This window comes from Mustela putorius, unplaced genomic scaffold, assembly GCF_011764305.1.
Source record: "Mustela putorius furo isolate JIRA1106 unplaced genomic scaffold, ASM1176430v1.1 tig00003898_pilon_pilon_pilon, whole genome shotgun sequence".
NCBI classification, from domain to species: Eukaryota; Metazoa; Chordata; class Mammalia; order Carnivora; family Mustelidae; genus Mustela; species Mustela putorius.
Window position 1 is genome coordinate 34,048,678 of NW_025422047.1, and position 20,837 is coordinate 34,069,514.

General features: G+C 36.6%; 1 protein-coding gene across 3 annotated transcripts in view; it reads left to right on the forward strand.

Annotated features, from left to right (window-relative positions):
* The window catches only part of TTC6 (tetratricopeptide repeat domain 6), a 228,482-nt gene extending 207,941 nt beyond the window's left edge, over positions 1–20,541 (forward strand). For 2 of the 3 annotated variants that reach the window (XM_013046238.2, XM_045067623.1), the window contains 5 exons: positions 3,471–3,681; positions 6,708–6,860; positions 7,625–7,795; positions 15,298–15,523; positions 15,994–20,541. In XM_013046238.2, coding sequence (XP_012901692.1) covers positions 3,471–3,681; positions 6,708–6,860; positions 7,625–7,795; positions 15,298–15,523; positions 15,994–16,130 — 898 coding nt within the window. In that variant the 3' untranslated portion in view covers positions 16,131–20,541. Of the gene's footprint in view, positions 1–3,470; positions 3,682–6,707; positions 6,861–7,624; positions 7,796–8,196; positions 8,384–15,297; positions 15,524–15,993 lie in introns of those variants that run through there. The other variant, XM_045067622.1, reaches the window with a different exon arrangement.
* Positions 20,542–20,837: the final 296 nt, after the last annotated feature.

Below are 20,837 nucleotides of genomic sequence, written 5' to 3' on the forward strand. Positions count from 1 at the left end.
GAGGAACAAAGCTGGAGGTATCACCGTCCCAGATTTCAAACTATACTACAAAACTGTAGTAATAAAAATAGTATGGTACTATCACAGAAGTAGACACATAGATGAATGGAACAGGATAGAGAACCCAGAAAGAAATTCATGTTTGTATAATCAATTAATCTACGCAAAAGAGGCAAGAATATACAATGGGGGAAAAGGCAGTCTGTTTTTGAGACAGATTCTCATAAATGCTGTTGGAAAAACTAGACAGCTACATGCAGAAGAATGAAACTGGACTACTTTATTACACATACACAAAAAGGAACTCAAAATAGATTAAAACCTAAATGTGAGACGTGAAACCATGAAAGTCCCAAAAGAAAACATAACCATAATCTCCTGGACACCAGCCTTGTGACTTTTTTTTTTTTTTTTGAAATGTCTCCTCAGGCAAGGGAAACAAAGGCAGAAACAAACTATGGAGAATACACCAAAATAAAAAGTTTTGCACAGCAAAAGAAACTATGAACAAAAAGAAAAGGCAACCTATTGAATGGGAGAAAGTATTTGCAAATGATATATCTGACAAGGGGTTAATATCTGAAATATGTAAAGAATTTATTCAACGTAACACCAACCCCCCAATAACTGGATTAAAATGGGCAGAGAACTGGTATAGATATTTTTCCAAAGAAAACATACAGATGGCAACAGGTACATGAAAAGATGCTCAACATCACTGATCATCAAGGAAATGTAAATTAAAACCACAAGGAGAAATGACCTCATGCCAGTCATCTTAGTTGGTACCCAAAAAACAAGAAATAACAAGTGTTGGTGAAGATGTGGAGAAAAGGGAACCTTCTAGTGCACTGTTAGAATGTAAACTGGTACAACCAGTGTGGAAAACATTAAGGAGTTTCCTTAAAAAAAGAAATACTGTATGATCCAGTAATTCCATTATTTTACCCAAGGAAAATGAAAGCACTAATTTGAAAAGATCTATGCAACCATGTATTTATTGTGGCATTATTTATAATAGTCAATATATGGACGTAACACAAGTGCCCTTGGATAGATGAATGGGTAAAGATACAATACACACACCCAGACACACGCAGACACAAACACACAAGCATGAACACAATGGAATTACTCAGCTATTAAAAAAAGAAAAGATCTTGCCATTTGCAACAACATAAATGGACCTAGAGGATATTATGCTACGTCCAATAGATCAGACAGAGAAAGGCAAATAGGGTATGATTTCACTTAAATGTGGAAATTGAAAAAACAAGACAAATGAGCAAACAAAAACAGAAACATCCTCATAAATACAGAGAACAGATTGGTGGCTACCAGTGAGGACAGGGGTGGATAATGAGAGAAATAGGCGAAGGGGATTGAGAGGTACAGAGGAAAAGATCTCTGTAAACAGAACACAACCTCAGGCATTGTTACTCTTATTTAGTGAACTTTCACCTCTCCACTAGTGCCAGTTATCAGGAGAGAAGCACAATTTCACTCTAAGCTACTGAGGGAAATAAACCTATGTTTTCTTAGTAACAATCCACAGAGAACTGAACAGATACAATTGGCTCATATACATGAGTGTTCACTTTCTGCCTGTCTGAATTATCAGAGGCCAAGTTTTCCTGGTATTTCACTGCTGCTTCTTGTACAGTTTTCTGGCAGAACACTTGATGCCCCACCTTTGGGTAGTGTTTGCCAAAACATGGAATAAATATCGTAAGTACCTCAATTATTCTTCATGGCTTAGACAGGCATTAAAAATATTCAATCACATTGTGAGATATTGGAGTGCTTTTCAATTTCAAAATGAGTTCTTTCTCAAACCTTCTGAATATGTCAAGGAGAAAGTCTCAGCTAAAAGCTAGTCTTTCTGTTTTTCCTACATTTTCTAAGAGATGGTCCAGCCCTCAGGTTCAGTTTTCTACAGACTACTGTAGTATCCAACACCAATACTTGTTTATTTTTATGGTTGCTTTCTGTTTATGGTATTAAATAAATAATTTTATAGTTATGGGATTGAAATTGTTTTTTGAAATAAGTAAAATGGTGATTTGACTTAAAGAAAAATATTCAGTAAATGATAGTATAGGTAGAACATAGGGCAACTGTCACCAAGGAGGGGCTGAAGTTTGGGAAACAGTACTTTAAGGAATATTCCTGAATAATATCTAGGAGATGACAGTCTCTAGAACAGTTTCCCTTGGTTCCATGTATTTTATAAAGGAAAAATTTGTAAAGTAGTGATGCATCTTGTTAAATTTTGAAGCCTTTTTGAGAAAGTAATGAAGGGAGTGGGAGAAGATGATAATCTTTATTGAGCATTTCTTTACTAAATGGTTTTCACACATGCACATTTGTTTCCCATAACAGCTTTGAACAATTAGGATTAATTTGCACATTCAGGTTTAGCTCTGAGCGTCACACCTTCCTTCTGACTACACTACTGAGATATAAAATCTTGCGCACCAACTGCAGGCATGTCAAAGGTGAAGAATGTGAGGTAGAGATGACTGTGTGGAAAAACGTGAAGTTTGGAGTTGTTGACCCAAGTCTGAATCTTAGATACATGCACTGCTGAACCTCACTACGCCGTTTACCGTGTTATTTTCTATGTGCGAACTTTCTGAGCCATTGTCTTTCAATATATAAAATGTAGAAAAGTATGACTAGCTTAGGAATTGGTGGAGGGATTGAGTGAAAGAGCATAGTTACCGTAAAGCATTTAGCACAGTACCTGGTAAGTTAGCAGTTACTCAGTGTTAGCTCCCTTGTTCTAGTTTTTAAAAAAGATCCTAGATGTTCTCTGTGCCAGTTGAGACTGAATGTATAATTATTAGATACACATACAAGATGGAAAAGTGACTCTCTCTGGCCATGAGCAAATGATTGATTTGTTCTCTAGCCCTCACTCCCCAAGAGAATAATGATGAGAGAGAGAGTTATCATTTAGTCACATCTATTCGTAACTTAATAAATCAAATGCATTTTCCTTTTTTTCTTTTCTCCTTTCCTGGTGTCCACAAAAAGTGTTTGCCTTTATAAAAGATCTGAAGTAAGGCCTCCTATATGATAAAAATTTGGTTCCTTTCATTGTATGAGGAAATATTAAATACATAAATGCACTTACTTTATTCTGATTTAAATAGTATATTTCATCAATCAAATAAGTTCATGAATGCTATTCAGACATTTATAGTTCTGAAAAAAGAACTCTAAAATATCATCCCAACACATTCTGTTGTAAAAATGGCTCTTACCTCCCTCTTTCCTGTCACCAAAATCTTCAAAGACCCTGTCAGACTTTCTTAGGTTAGATGAACTTACTTCCTATGATAGATAATAAAAAAAGTGAAAGTTTTTTTTTATAAGGGTCAAAGCAAATCTTCATGAATAAATTATGTATAGAAAAGTACTTAGAAAATTCACTAGAAAGGATCAATATTTTCATTTATTTTCAGAAATAAAGAGTTTGAAGAAGCTGTTGATTTCTTCACTTGGGCTCTTAAAATTAATCCATGTTTTCTGGATGCTTATGTTGGACGGGGAAATTCTTACATGGAATATGGTCATGAGAAAGCCACCAAACAAGCACAGAAGGACTTTCTGAAAGCATTGCACATTAATCCAACATATATAAACGCCAGAATTAGCCTGGGTTATAATTTGCAGGTAACGTTATATAACAATATATTAGCCCATAAAAACACCTTTTGGACAAGAGAAAGACTATATTTAGCCCTTTAGTGGTGATAGGGATATATATTCTTTCTTTGGCTGTGTACATTTTACCTTTCCCTTACTATCAGTATCCAGATCAGAGCTTCCAAAAGGGTTTATTAGTTAGAGGGAGCCTGCCTGGGGACCATATCCAGGGACCTGAACTACTAGTGAAGTGTGGACCCTCTGAACCCGAGTTTTCTTAATGCTTTACCTGACCCCCACACTTACAGACAACTTTTGAAATTTGCCTGATGAGTTTCACATATGAGAATGTGGCTAACATTTGTTTCACTAACTTATACTTGGGCTCCATAGGTATTGTCCTGTTGAATTAATGACAAGCTAGAGAGAAAAACACTGTACAAAAGTTTTGAAGTGGCTTTTAGCCATGCACTGGGTCAGACAACCACTGTACAGGGATTTAGGTCATCTTCCAGATGGCAGGGAGCCTATCCTGGGAAGGCAAGAGACCAGGTGTTTGTCCTTTCAGCAAGACGGGAGAGCATTACTCTGTTACCAAGTAGGTCTCTGAGTGATTTCTGGAACACTCTGACCTGACACATGCACTCACCAACCTATTTGCATTAATAAAATTTGTAGTGACATTCTTTGAATAAAGTGCTAAGTGTGTTATATTTTTCATGAGGAGGAACTGAGTAATTTTAAATCTTCTTCTTTTTTTAATATTTAAAATTTTAGACAATGGGCAAAAAATGTGCTCAAATTATCATAATCTGCAGAAATTTTTGTTCATAATCTGCAATTAAAGTTGATTTTTTTTTAATTTGAAAATGAGTTTGGCTGATCCAATAATACTGAAGGTGATTTTTAGAATTGGTGGTTATAGTGAGGTATGCCCAAGAACTCATTAATAAGGGAAACAATTTGTTCACCCTCTGAGACTTAAGCATAAAATTAGCCATTATTAGATTACAGTAGAAATTTATAAAGTCAATTGGAAGAGACAGGATGACTCCCAAAGCTGTAAGAGCTAACTGCAATCCAATGAAATGTGTCAACATCATCATTCATTGCATTCAGTAGGCATTTTACTGAGCCCCTAAGATAGGGGCCTAGGGATACAGCAGTGAACCAAATATACTTGGTTCTTAAAGAGTTTACTACTTAGTAGAGAGATGAGTATCAAGCAATCATATGAAGTTATTTAATTATACTCGTGATACAAAGGAAAAGGATGGGTTTTAGAACAACTTGTAACAAGGAAACTCAGATTTGTTTAAGGGGAAGAGAGAACTTTTTGAGAAATTAACATTTAAATTGAGTGTGACAGACTGGTAATCAGTCAGACTTAAGAGTTGGGACTAAGACCCAGTGAACAACCCATTCGAATGTCTTATGAAAGAGAGGACCCAAATATTGGAGTAGGACAGGCTAGAAAGTACAAAATGACTGGAGGTGAAGGCTTTGCAGGCCAGTTAGAAATGTCAGTATAGGGGCACCTGGGTGGCTCAGTGGGTTAAGCCTCTGCCTTCGGCTCAGGTCATGATCTCAGGGTCCTGGGATCGAGCCCCACATTGGGCTCTCTGCTTGGCAGGGAGCCTGCTTCCTCCCCTCTCTGCCTGCTGCTCTGCCTACTTGTAATCTCTCTCTCTCTCTTTCTCTGTTAAATAAATAAATTAAATCTTAAAAAAAATAAAAGAAATCCAGTATAATTAACCAAAGCAATGACATCAGATTTTTGTTTTATGAAGATGTCACTTGGTATGTATCAACCTGAAAGAAGACTGAGAAACACTCAGTAGGAAGAAGGATTGAATCAGGAAAGAAAGGACTGAAAAAAGAGAGTTAGAGCGTTTCATCCAAGTTCTGCCCAAGGGAAAGACTAACCATTTGTTCAACAAATTCTTACAGATTTCCCTACTATGTGCCTCATACTAGCGATATCGAGGTTAGTCAAAAAGGATTTCAGGAACAGATGACAGATATCCCATTGTGAGGCTGTTTGCAGCTTAATATTCTTATATTCCTTGTTTCTCCACTGAATTTCTTATGGCAGTGTTGATTTTCACGTAATTCGCCCAGAGGGAGAAGATTTGCCTCTTAAAGAACAGTGTGTAAAGAACTGTTAAAGAACAGTGTTAAAGAACAGTGTGTAGTTATCTTACTAGTTTTATGCAAGAGTCACTGGGCTCTGTTTGGTTAATGTGACTCAGCTTCTCAGCTTCTGAGATTCTGGTAAGGTAGATTTTTAGCCTAGGCATACAAAGGACAGACTCTGGACTCAGTGCATTTATCAACTCACTACCTTACACTGATGAGGTGTTCAGTTGCTACCTGGTCTTCTCTAGGAAATACTCAGATACCTTTCAATTAACAGTGCCCCTCTCCTAACTTTTTTCTTGTTTTCCAGTTGGTGCTAAAGTTTGTATATACAGAAACTTGGCAGATTTAAATGCATTTTCCATGGACTATGTATAGGTACCCTAAAATTCCAGATGCTGGTACAGTTTATCAAAATAGGTTTCACACCATTATTTTTTCTCTTATTTATTAAACACATTTATTTTATTATATTCAATATATATATAAACATTATATATGTATATAAAATGTTTAACTGGAGATTCAATGCCAGGCAGTAAATACAATTTCTACCTATTGTGCATGGATTTCAGTGTAAATTTTGTGGTTGTGATTGTCAGAAACATCAGTGTTTCATATAGTGGCCATGACTTTATGGTGGCCATGATTTTATATTGTCCAAGACTGGCATAAGAGATGACTCTGACAATTAGATTTATTTTGATTAATTAAAATGTTAGCATAAATACTCAGAGGTAATTTAGTCAATTGAATGCACTCAGAGTACAGTCTACTTCCTTGTTTAAAATAGGTTAGATTTAGCACAATATAAATTTACCCTTACTAAAGGCTTTATTTGATTAGGTTAGAACCATAAACATTTGTCATGTTATGGACAATTTCCTACTTTATGTAAATGAAAAATTTTCTAGGCCCAAGGAAAATTCCAGAAAGCTTGGAATCACTTTACCATTGCCATAGAAGTTGATCCAAAATGCTATTTAGCCTATGAAGGAAGAGCCGTGGTCTGTCTTCAGATGGGTGATAATTTTGCTGCAATTCAAGACATTAATGATGCCATAAAGGTAAAAATCCCCTTAGATGATATTATCATTAGCATCAATTAACACCATTAATGAGTAGCATCATTCATAAGTTCTCTGTAACTTTTTAAAGTAACTTGTAGGGAAATAATATTTGTATTTTTTCCAGGAGATTCCCAGAATAAATAATTTTTATGGCTTGCCAATTTTATAACTTAAGTACATTTAAAATCTGAAATACAAACTCATGATAAATGTTGATTCCTCTCAGTAAATGTAATTTATAGTTTCATGGGACATCAATATTATTTTGTCATAAAAATGAATGCAAAACACCAAAGCCTCAGGTTTTGTATACAGTGACAGAAAACCTTTTCTTCTAGCTTTTGGATTCTGTTTCTGTATAAATAGGCGGATTTTGTAATTTTTACTTGCCAAAAAAAGAAAAGAATGGGAAGATGATTGCTACTACCTAGGACAAATAAGCATGTTAACTATTTAATTTATTCTCTAATATCACTGAGTCAAACAGATAAGCTTCCTGCCAACCGCGTCTATCCTTTCGAAAGGAACTGAGTATAGCAGTAAGATTATTTGTTTTATTGCAATCAAATCAACAAAGGTTTGACACTGAATCAACTTCACACCAAGCCCTTTCTCAAAATATTTGCTCTAATGGGGTTTCACCAGCACTATAAAATTACTGGTTTCCTACAAGTAGATTTCATAACATTCATTTTTACAGACATGAAATTGGGGATAAATACTGTTCCTAGATGCTAAATACTCATACTATTATATTGCAGATCAATACGACAGCAGAATTCTTAACAAATCGTGGTGTGATTCACGAGTTTATGGGTCAAAAACAGAATGCAATGAGAGACTATCAAGCAGCAATTTCTCTAAACCCCACATATTCACTGGCTTACTTTAATGCAGGAAACATCTATTTTCACCACAGGCAGTTTTCCCAGGTAATGGGTTTTCCTTAACATTTTCTTTTTGACACTAAATGCTTTTTTTGTTATATATAATTTCCAAAGAGCAATCCTTATGTCACAGGCTAATCATTTATTAGCTCTTTTTAACAAAGTTCTTTTTCCTAAGAGTGTTTGTAATTATTTATTACATGTTCACATTTCTATGGATTTATTCTCCTCATTATCATCAACCATTCAACACTTGTCCAGTAAACATTGCTCTGGACTTTCCCCAAGTGTGGGCCATTGCCTTGTTGTCCAATATTGTCAGCTTCTGGCCTAAAATTCTTTCTCTCTGTGCCCCCACTTAGACAAATCTCAGACTTCCTTCAAGACTCTTTTTCACTGATGTGATTATCAAACTCATCTTAATTGCTAACATTTCTCAATTTCAGTCACATGAGCATTTGACTGGGAGTGAGGAGGTAAGGATATCAGTTCTGATTATATAACATCTTAATCTTTTCAGAATGTCTGAAATGAAACTATTGGGTTATTAGATGATATTTTTTATATTTTGAATTTATTTTATTTGAGCTGTAATGCACTAATATAATTCAAACTCAACTTCAACTTTTTATTTATATTCACTCTTTTGTTCTTTATCTTCAACTTATCTTGCTCTTTGTCTATCCTTGAGTCAGAAGTTTAAATCTTTTTTTTTTTTTTTTAAAGATTTATTTATTTATTTATTTGATCAACACAGAGAGATCACAAGTAGGCAAAAAGGCAGGCGGGGGGTGGGGGGAAGCAGGCTTGCCGCTGAGCGGAGAGCCCTATGTGGGGCTCGATCCCAGGACCCTGGGATCATGACCTGAGCTGAAGGTATAGTCTTTAATCCACTGAGCCACCCCGGCGCCTGAGTCAGAAGTTTAATTCATTTATTGTCACCCTTTAATTTGTACTGTGATGAGTGTTAAGTTTAGGCCATTTCCCTAACTACTGCTTCTAGCAGTATCCTATGTATTTCAGTCTGTAATGTTTTTTATTTTTGTTTTCCTAAAATGTTACATATGAAATGTTATTTCCCCTTTGAATAAATTAACGGGACACTTAAAATGTTCAGGTAGAAAGGCTTTACATTTTCTAATTTCGGAGTTTATTGAGTTTTAATGTGTTCTTGTACATGCCAACTTAAAAAAAAAGTACTCCAGGGGACTTTTCAAAAAAAGAATTTCTGCTATAAGGATATAGAGTTAAAAATATCCATATAAGACTTACCTTATAAATTATGTTTTTAATTTAGCCTGTATTCACACTTGTTTTCCATTTGGTTTATTTTGGAGTGGGAAAGGTTTAAATTAGTGTGCCTTCTATAATTTTCTTTACATCTCTTGTAATTTCTGCTTTATGGACAGTGCTGCCACATTATTATTTTATGTACGGATATTCAAATACATTACATGTGCATTGTGAATGCATTTCAAATGCCCTCTGTTTCTTTAAAATGCTCTTGGGTATAAATTCACTTTCATCTGATACAAAGATCATAACCTCTGATTTCAAATGGTTTGCTTTTGCCTGATATTCCTTTGCCCTTCCCTTTATTTTTAATGTTCAGAATACTTTATTTCCAGCTCGTGTCTCTTTTATACAGAATACAGTTACATTTTGCTTTAGATGGCAATTTGAAAATACTTAGCTTGTAATACTACTACTACTAATAATAATCATAAAATAATTTTGGCATGGTTGATTTAGTTCTGTTATTTAATGTCACAGTATATTTATATTTGATGTATTTTAGTCTGTGGTTTACTTTATTTAATTATTTTTAAAGGATTTCTGATATTTAGGAAGGTTTATAGCTTTGTTTTAATGATTACCTTTATAAAGGTAATCTTTATACTCTTAGTTCCTTATTTCTTTAGTTTTTCTATTACAAACAACAATAAAATAATCATTTAATGTTTTCTTCCCTTATTCCTCCCTTTCATCTGTTTGTTGATTTTAGTTAATAGTATTCTCTTTTCTAAAAAATACTTATCTTTTTTTAGGGGCTCCTGGGTGGCTCAGTTGTTAAGCATCTACCTTTGGCCAGGTCATGGGCCCAGGGAGAGCCCTGTGTCAGGCTCCCTGCTCAGCGGGAAGCCTGCTTCTCCCTCTCCCACTCCCCCTGCTTGTGTTCCCTCTCTTGCTGTCTCTCTCTGTCAAATAAATATATAGAATCTTAAAAAATTAATATTTATATTCTTAAATGTGTTACAGTGTCAGTTGGTGCCAGCTGTCTATTCTGTCTCTACTCTCCCGTTTTGTTGTGAGTTTCATTATTCCTCTACCACCAAAGGACTTAATATTTGCATACCATTTTGTTACCCATATTTTACATGTTAGTCTTAGTTCTCCAGTTAAGTATATTCAGTTCTCATCTCTAGGCTTTTTGCCAAAGTTTCCCTCCTGACCACTCATTTCTCAGTTGCCTGATACTGATCTTCTAGCAGAGTCCTGAGAAAGGGCTCATGAGAACAATATTCCTTGAATTTTTTTTATGTTCATAGCTGTTTGCCTGCAGTGTTTACAACTTAAGGCAGCTTGTCTGGGTTTAAAATTCTGACTCACTTTTTCTTTCCTTGAGTGTCTTAAGTATTGTTTCGCTATATTCTGGTGTATGTTGGTGTCAAAATATGATCTTTTTGTTGCAAACCTGACTTTCAATTCTTTTATCCGTGACTTCTTTTTGTCAAGATCATCAAAGATTTTTTTTAAGTAAAAAGTTTTGCCAAAGTACGTCATAGTACACAGTGTGCATTTTCAATATGTAGATTTCAGAAAAGTTTTATTGAATTCAGTATAAAATGTTTTTGTTTCATTTTTCTCTTCATTGTGAATGAATGCCAATTATTATATCTAAGATGTCCTTTGACTTCTATATACCAATTATTTTTTCTAATGTTTTCTATCTCTTAGGTTTTGTTTCATTTTTTTTTTTTTTTCCTTTTTCACATCTCTCTTCTAAATCTCTCCTGTGTTCTCTGAAATCTCCATTATCCCTTGTGGACTTTATAGATCAGGTTTCTTAAAAAAATTTTTTTCCCCTAGTTTCATCTCATTCCCATGTCAAACCTTCCTGGCCGCCTCATTTCTGACAAGATCCTTCATCACTGATTTATTTTTTCTCAAATGCAATTGTTCCTTTAACAATTTTTTTCTAGTTCATTTGGAAATGTTATATTATAATTTTTATCTATGTTGTAGCAATACTTTTTTTAATCCGGTGAGTTTTTATTTTCTTTCCAAAAATTAAGCTATGATTTTTTATCCTTGTTTTTGCAATGAAGGCAGGTAGATTACTTTTCTGTTACATTTGGATGAGATAAATTTTGTTCCTTGTCAAATAGCAGATATTCTTATGAGAAGCAGGGTGATGAGCCATGGTAACTCCAACCTGTGCTCCATTTGATGCTATGGCAAAGGACTTTACAAAATGTCCTCTCTAGCCTAGCTAGTCTGGGAAGGCTTCTACCACAAGCTCTGTGTTTTTCAGAACTTTCCACAATCCTTGCCTTCAAAGATAATGTATTCATTTTATCTTATTTTTATTTTTTAAGGATTTTATTTATTTATCTGACAGAGAAGGAGTGAGAGAGCACAAAGGTGGTGGGAGCAGTAGAGGGAGAGGGAGAAGCAGTCTCCCTGCTGAGCAGAGAGCACAATGGAGGGCTTGATCTCAGGACCCTGGGTTCTGACCTGAGTTTACTGACTGAGCCACCCAAGCACCACCCCTGATGTACAAATTTTAAAAAGGCTTGGGTTTTTTGTGTTTTTTTTTGCTTGCATTTTCTGAGACCTGTAACCTCTGTGTTCTCTTGTGCCACCAATACTGCCACCAGATCCCTTAATAAAATGATCCATTGAGTCATCTTTAAGTACCAAGAGGCTATGGTTCTTGCCTTTATTTTGCTGGAAAAGTTTAGCAAATATTTCCTTATACCACTTAGCTCTTCATTCCTTCAATCTCCGTATATTTATAACGTACCTGCCATGTATGAGGCATTAATAATACCCTGAGAGTATGGAGTTAAACAACATAGACTTTTTTTTTCTGATGGAACTTACTTCTTATTGGAGGAACAAATAGAAAACAAACAAGAAAATAGTAGTAGTGACGAAGATCGAAGGCAGTCTCACAGAAGCATGATTCTATCAGTGCGAGCCTATGTGCGGGACTGAGACTATTGCCTGGATAGGTAAGTATAGGTGGAGAGAAGCGGTTTAAGGAGCAAGCTCTGGGGATAACACCAATGTTTGAGAGTGGAACAGAGAGGAGATGCCAGAGAGTAGACTGAGAAGAGAGCATCCAGCCAGGCTGATGGGAAGAAAAGCAGGACAGTATGATAATACCTTGAGAATAATGTGCTTGAAGAAGGGAAAAGTGTCCTGTGTTGAGCGCGGCTGGGAAAAAAGGAAAGTCAAGGAAGAGGGCGTTGGAGGAAATCACTGATGATTTTGGCAAGAACGTTGTTGCGGCCGTGGTGAATCAGAGACTTAGATAGGTAAAGGTTGTGGAGGAAATATGAGGTGAAGAATTCAGCAGTTCAGCTGGTCAGGAGGTCCTGTGAAGAGAAGTCATGAAATGAGAAGTAGTGAAATGAGGTAGAGTGTGGTAAGAAGTTCTCTTAATTTTGTAAATATGAAGGATAGTGATTCATGTTCCGTGTTAATAAAAAATGTAATAGAAAAGAAGAAATTGTTGGGACAGAAGGAAAGTGGCAGGGATGATTAGAATCAAAATCTTAGAGAACTGAGGTTAAAGTTTGGAAGTTTCTGGGGTGGTCTTTGAAGGGAGCAGGACACGTTATCGATTACGCCATGGGGGAAGGCAGAGACTTGGGGCACAGTTGAATGCAGACAGAACTTTTTTTTGGAGAAAATGGCTCTGTCCCCTGCTCCCCACCTCCTCAACCTTTGTTTCTAACTGTTCTGGAAGGAAGATTTAGGGGCAGGAAGAAGGGTCCCTCAATACATCAAATAATCTCTAGAGGGTTCAAACCTAGATATGTTCTGGCTTCTTTCAGCATTAGTTAGTGACTTAATAATTTTAAATCACTTTTGGATGAGTCACGTGCATGCATCATGAACTATGAGTGACATTACAAAGATAACTGGATCTGCTTTTTAATTAATTACAGATATTAGGGCATTAGACCAATTGTTAAAAAATCAAGACCATCATTGTGGTAGGTGTCTTTGGACTTGAACTGCATCACAACCATTACTCCTATACTTCAAGTTACTTCATGAAATGGATAGGCTTTTATTTTCTCAACAATATATTTTGGAAGCTATAAGAAAAACTTACATTTTTCACAGGCACATTATTGTGCGTTACTGAATTTTATCTTAGCTGAGGTAGGCACTTACTCCTACCTGATTGAAGTCCTGGTTTTGTGATGTAGAATAGCGTGGCCTTTATTGATCATTTACTGATTAATTAAAATGAAGCCTAGCATGGAGCACTGGGTGTGGTGAAAAAATAATTAATACTGTTATGCTGAAATAAATTAATTAATAAAAAAAATGAAGCCTAAATTACTTTTTAGTCTTGGCCCTGCTTGGAGTCATTTCCTTGCTTCATTTCTGATGATTCTGAGTCCAGTCTTCTGTCTGCGAGTGAATTCTCTTTAAGACCTTCACAGGAGGATGTCAGTTCTGCCATCCCCTTAACAGATCCTTGTACCACACTTCGCTGGCGCGTTGAATAGTTCCATTCAAAAATGAGATGGGTTACACAATCTTGAACGAATTGCCTCTTAAAAGTCAGAGGCAGCAAAATTCATGGAGAATTGCCTTAGGATAGATGGATATTTTGTATATACTTCATATACTAACCTCACTTAATCCTAAAAGCAAAACTGGAAGTAGAGTTCTAGTTGTTATTTCCATTTTACAGACAGGAAAACTGGGGACAAAAAGAGCTTTATCTACTCACCCAAGACATAGAGATGACAAGTGGTAGAGCCAGGATTTGAACCTAGAAATCTAGCTCCGTGGTTTGAGCTCTTGGCCACCATGCTACCAGTGTTCCATTTCACTCATGATGGAAGTGAATTGAAGTCAGATCCCTGGGAAACATAGAGAAAAATAGTTCAGTGATGGAGACAGAGAAAGTGATATATAGGTAAGAGAAAACCAGAGAGATGCTCTGTCCCAAGGACAGAGAATTTTACAAAGGAAGGAGAGTTCAAGAGCGTCCATGCCGCAGAAATGTCCTGGAAGTAAAGAACTAGAAAATGTCCATTGGGCTTGAGGACATCTGCAGCCTTAGCAAGAGTGGAACTCACAAAATAGGGGAAGATAGATAGAAGCAAGACTGTGGTGTGTTGGGAAAAGCTGAATGGTAAAAAATTAGAGAGCAATCTGTATTGTAAAAAATGACTTTTCCTTTAAGTGAAGTAAATTTTAAAGTAGGAACCAAATTTTTACCCTCATGGAATTAGAGAAGAGATGTCTAGTTGGATGTCTAAGCAGCATCTGAAGCTATTTGTGGTGAAAGACCATTTAAAAATTTCTAACTTATTATTCATCAATAATTTGCTAAAACACAATATAAGCAAGTTATTAGAATTATGTTCATGTCCTGGAATGTCATAATTATGTTGAAGTGCTATAAAAGTTACTAATGGTTTACTCGTAGTTTCTGTATTTAATCTCTTTACAGAGTTGTAGGAAATGATTTCTCAGACTAAGACCCCAAAACCAATCTACAGACCACACTTGAAACGGTTCTTTGCTTCTTGATGATGAACAGAGAATAATCTAGAGTCTTCGATCTTCTTGACAAGTTGATTTTTTCCCTCACTCTTCCTTCTTCATAACTTTCATAGCATCACTAAATTTTTATCCCTTTTTGGTATGGGTTAGAATCTTTTAAAAAATTTTATTGCGTTATATTAGTCACCATAAAATACATCATTAGTTTTTGATGCAGTGTTCCAACTTTCATTGTTTACGTACAACACCTAGTGCTCCATGGGGGGTGGGGCGGTGGGTGAGCCTGGTGGTATGGTTTAGAATCTTATTTGGAGAATTCATTTACCTTTTTAGCTTTTGGATACTCTGCTTGTATATGAAAAATGTTAATTTTCTAACATATATTTATCATGTTATGACCTTTTCCGATTTATATTTTACCTTTTTCTGGTACTGTGTAAAGGTGTGGGACTTGAGGGGTAAGTAGAGGAACATTTTTATCACTGACATTATTGAGATTTGCCAATACAGGTGATAACAAAAAGCAAACTGACTTTTGGCTGGACACATTTTAGATGAAATATTTGCGCAGCTAATATGTCCCCAGTTCCAGGGAAATAGAACCACAGGCATACAAAGAAAAAGAAAGAAAAAGAAAGAAAGAAAGAAAGAAAGAAAGAAAGAAAGAAAGAAAAAAGTTCAAATACACTTTAACCAGTTTTATACATGAATCAAAAGTGCTTCAGATCGCTACATAGCTGCCAATTAAAATATATTCAACTTATCATCATCTTCACATTTTATAGGCCAGTGACTACTTCTCAAAAGCTTTAAGGTTTGATCCAGAAAATGAATATGCTACCATGAATCGAGCTATTGCAAATACAATATTAGAGAGATACAAAGAAGCCAAAGAAGATTTTGCACATGTGGTTGAAAGCTGTCCCTTCTGGGCCGCAGTATATTTTAATAGAGCACACTTCTACTGTTGTTTAAAGCAATACGAACTAGCTGAGGAAGACCTAAGTCAAGGTATTTTGTTTTATAATTTTGGGGGGAAATCACAGTGGTTGATATATTTGTTTTTAGACAATAAAAGAAGAAAATCACCAGGTCTGTCTTGGTAAGTTTACATAAGAATTAATGCTTTTATTTATCTTATCTTTAATGCCATCAATATAGATTCCTTTATGTAATAACTTAAAGTGTGAATAAGCTGAGAAACGGAAAATCATCAGGGAAACCGACATAAACAATGCCAGTCATCCAAGGAAGGACATTGTACTGTGTTCCTCAAGTTAGTTTTCTTAGAAAGGTTTAATATTTAATTTTACTAAATAAAATTCATTTACATGAAATGTAAATTCATTTACATTTACATTTGAAGAAAAATGCTTTCAAGTAAGCAGTGCTAAAGTTCTTAGAAAATTTTTATTTTTAAAACAGGGGACTATTTTCCAGTGTCATTATAAAACATATCTTGAAATGTTTTCCTTTTACAGCCCTGTCTTTGACGCCTGACGATGCTCTAGTGTATAAACTTAGAGCTGAGGTTCGTGGTAAAATAGGTCTGACTGAGGAAGCTGTGGCTGACTATATTCAAGCACTCAACCTTCAAGAATATGCCTCAGGGATATGATTACAGGGACCATGGTTTCTGTAGCAATCTACACAGCTCTTCTTCCCGAAATTGAAACTTATTTGTTGTTTCAAAGGTTTCACTATTTTCATTATTGCATTCATTATGTTTTATTACCTGTATAACCCTTTAATTCATTTTAACAATATATTTACATATTAATTCTAAGAACTCTAGATCACTTTCTGCACATTTGAAAAAACTAATAATAACTGAATTTCTTCATGAGATGCAGACTTCAAATGGGAATGTTTCTTTGGGAATATTAACATTTAAAATGTTTTCTTTAAAGTAAAATAATTTCTTTTGAAACACTATAATCTTCATGATTATAGAAAAAGTATCATTGATCTTTTCATCAATACCTGCTCATGATGTAGTTGACCATATCCAGGTTTAAAAAAAATAAATGCAGAGCTTATGGCTATAAAGAAATTAAATACATTTCTTCTCTCTTCCTGTAAACAATGTCTACACAGGTCCCTATTTTTTCTGGTACTTGTGTTATTCCACCAGATAAACACGTTTCTCTTTTACATGTTTCCTCCGTGCCAACACAGCACCTATAAAAATTTTGACCTTCCCGTTTCCTCGATATAGTTCTTTTTACCCCTTTGATGAAAGTTTCATAAACATATGTAAAAACTTTGTATACATTTATAATGAGTGCTTCAAAGAAGTTAATGAGTAAAAAAATTAAAGACCGCTAAAAATTCTGTATAGAATGTCTATAAAGGATCCTTGGGTAACCATAGAACCCCTTTTCTTTATCTTACTGCTAACAACAAAATTTCATCCACATTTGCTTCACTCATTTATGTTCGTTCTTTGTTTCATTCTTCCAGTACATCTCTAGTTCCTCAGAGACTTGTTTTCCCAGAGATCAGACATTTTGGAAAGAATACTTCTATCCACTCAGTTTCCTTTTTTAAAAATTCTGATGTACCAGATTTTCACAGTAGAAGGTTGATTTTCATTTGTAAGCCTCGGTGGGGATGCTTCACACTATTTGAAGATAATGTTCTAGGCATGATATGTGGGGCCCACATGAGGATTGGGTCACCCCTAGTGAGCTGTTTCTGTTGGTGAGTCAGACACATTTAATAAGCCACTTCGGATCTCTTGCCTTCATTTGTCTCCAGACAGTTTTGGCCCATCCCGGGCCACAGATGAGACTCAGACCAAGCGCATGTCCCCACAGACAGCCCCTTGCCTCATGCTTCACGTGGCCGCTGCCCCAGGGCATCTGTGTGGGTGTTGGGGTGTTGGATTGCTGTGGGATGCTGCCAGCACTTCCCCAACTGTACTGTGGACGTGCAGGGATCTAAATCCCTGTCAAATGAACCTCTCATGATGGGAGAAAGGAACTGGTGGGTAGAATCTTCTCCCTCCCCGCTCTTGGTGGGGTGTCCTGAGACATATATAGCTTCCCCGAGGATGCTCCCAGCCGCCACCTTCAAAACATACCTTGTGTCCCCCTTCTGCCTTCCCTGCCTCACTCCCTCGTCACTGCTCCTCCTTTCCCCAGTTTGCATTTCTTGATAAAGTCATAGCACGGAAGCATTTGCCTCTGGTTTTGCTTTTTGGGATAAACCAGGCTAAGACAACGAGTAATTTAATGTGATTTTTTTTTTTCCCCTGATCACACACAAACACTTATAACATGAGGCAGGACTGATATAAACCAAAGGCCATAATAGTATAATGGCCCAAATCATGTCCAACTGGTCAAAATGCTACACATCCCCCTGTCCACATCCCCTTGGCCCCCAGTTTCTGTGCACGCTGGCAGTGTCCTCCTGCATGCACCTGCACTTTCCACCTGAGGCATTTCTCTCAGTCCATTCACAGGCCAGGTCCAAATGACCGGCGAGTTCACGTCCCTAGGAGCCACCTTCAGCAATCACCGATGGAAGGTGGGGGATAAGCACTTCAGCTTTTGGCGTGAACACTGCCCCCCCCCCCAGCCATTCTGTTGTTGACCATACAGGCTCCTCAAAACATACTCTTTGTTGGTTTTCCTCTTTCTTGCCTCACTCTCTCCTCCTCAACACCAACTTGCTGGAACCCCCTTCCTAATAAACCTCTGTCCTCGAATCCTGGTCTCAAGGTCAGCTTCTGCAGGAACGAATCTAAGGCGGCATCATGGAGGAAGAGGCACTGAAGCCAGAACCTGAGCAGAGGTCAGTGCCGATGGGCAGAAGTAGTGGATTGAAGGCCGTCCATACAGACTGTGTCAGGACAGAGACAGAAATGGGAAAATAAAGCATGTTTGGAGAGTGGCTGGAGCAGGGTCTTTGTCAGGAAATGGTGGCAGGAAACCATGCTCACATAGAGTCAGACATGAAGAATTTTTCGTGCTAGACAAAGGAGACAGAGCGAGGAATTAAGACTTAACTATGAGTGGGGTATAAGGTGGGGGTGGGGTGGGAGAGTGACAGGTTTCTATTCCCTTCATTCCCTTCATCTCCGTCCATCCTCACATTAATGTATGGGGGACATTTGCTCATCTCCAGATGAAAACTGGACGTATGAAAATTGATCAGATCTCTGCAGAGAGAGGTTTACCCTGTGTTGTATGTGCTCCACTCTGACTCCAAGTGAGTCCGTCTTTTCTGAGAAGATCCAAGGCAGGTAAAGGAGACCCAGCAGGATAGAGGCAAAATGGAGAGAGGATGAAGACGAAGGGAGAAAGTGATTTCCAGAAAACTACTGGAGCTAAATCGGGTACAGAAGACCCCAAGGCAGGAAGAAGGAGATTCCTGGATTCTGTCTTTTTTGTAATGGCTTGAGTAATGTTGAGCTTTTCAGCAGATGAACTGAGGTATATCCTTCCCACCCTCATGGGACTTAGTAATCATGTTTAACTTATTTATAATAAACATGCAAGCACACACATACAACTACTGATGATAAACTCTGGGAAATAAAATTGGAGGAAGAAAAGAGTAAGGAGATTTTTTTTTTAACCTTTGAGGTTACATAAAGCTTGAAGAAGACTAGTAGGATTATAAGAGGCTTTTACTTTCAGTTTTATTTTCAATTTCTGTAATTTAGTGTTGTTGTTGTTAATCTATTTTATTTTCTCCACTAGAATCTAAGCTTTATGAGGACAGGGACTTTTATTTTATTTATTTTTATTTATTTATTTATTTAGTTAGTTAGTTTGTTTGTTTTGTTTAGTGCCATATCCTTAATACTTATACTGACCAAAAAAGAAGAGATGTTCAACATATGTCTGTCAAAATAAAACAAATTACAAATGCAATGAATCAATATTACTGTGCAGCTATTCCAGTGAATTGTTGGCTTGTCACATGCCCTTTCACACTTCTCCCATGCCTGCCATAATACAGAGACTGAAAAGCTAAGACTTATGTCTCCCAAATGTCCTTGCAACCAGAGTTCCTGATGTGATTTAGTTTCTGCCAATCTGACACAATCGCATGAGACTGAATTGAAGCTGCATCATGCAAGACCCGCTTCTGCTGGTCTTAAAGCAGTAGGCAATGGGTGTCTCTAGAGCAGAACTTGAGATTTAGCAAATAAACAGAGAGGACACCTGGTTGAATTTTAATTTCAAATAAAGAAAGGGTAATTCAGGATTCCTACTTAAATGCATGACATCCAGTTAAATTTCAATTTCAGGTCAACAACACATTTTTGAGTCTAATATGTCCTGATTATTGCATGGGACACACACTAAAAATGTTTTGTTGTTGATCCGAAATTCAAATTTAACTGGGTGTCCTTTGACTTATCTAGCAACGTTGCTCTGCAGCCAACCCTCATGGCCATGGCTTTCTGATCCTGGGTGAATTGTACATTTTTCTGAAGCCAATAGCTGCTGTGTCTATTTCTTGATTTTCTAACTTTCTCTTTATGGCAGAGCAGATTCCCCAAGTTTGGACAATTTTGTGTTGCTCTTCTGATGGCTCAATCTAGAAGCCACTTCATTAGACATTCTAACAGTGATGTTAGCACCCCTCTCTTTGTATGAAAACTCTTTCTGCTTAAAATTTCAAGAATGGCTTCTTTTATGTTTGGCTTAACTCTGATACATTTTTGAAGATTTAGAAAAAATGGAGAGGTTTTCTTTTCTCACGAATGGATCAGAGTAACAGAATCTTTTCCGCAATGAGGTATTTATGTAGTTTGGCCATGGGTCAAAATGGATCAAAGTTGAAAACAAAATCTATAATAATCACGATTTTTAGCACTTACTTCAAGCAAGGTATATACTTCGCCTCTATCTTCTTAACAGTTTTACAAGATAGTAGTCTTCATTAGATGAGGAAACTGAGGTACAAAAATATCAGATTACATGATCAAGGTCACATAGGTGTAAACAGTGGAGCTGAGAGTCCCTCCCTATTCTATGTTTTTTCTTTTTATTAACATATATTATTTGTTTCAGGGGTACAGGTCTGTGATTCATCAGTCTTACACAATTCACAGCACTCATCATAGCACATGCCCTCCCCAGTGTCCCTCACCTACCCTATCCCACCCTCCTCCCCTCTCGTAACCCTCGGTTTGTTTCCTGAGATTAAGAGTCTCTTATGGTTTGTCTCCCTCTGGTTTCATCTTGTTTCATTTTTCCCTCCCTTTACCTATGATCCTCTGCCTTATTTCTCAAATTGCTCATATCAGTGAGAACATATAATTGTCTTTCTCTAATTGACTTATTTTGTTTAGCATAATACC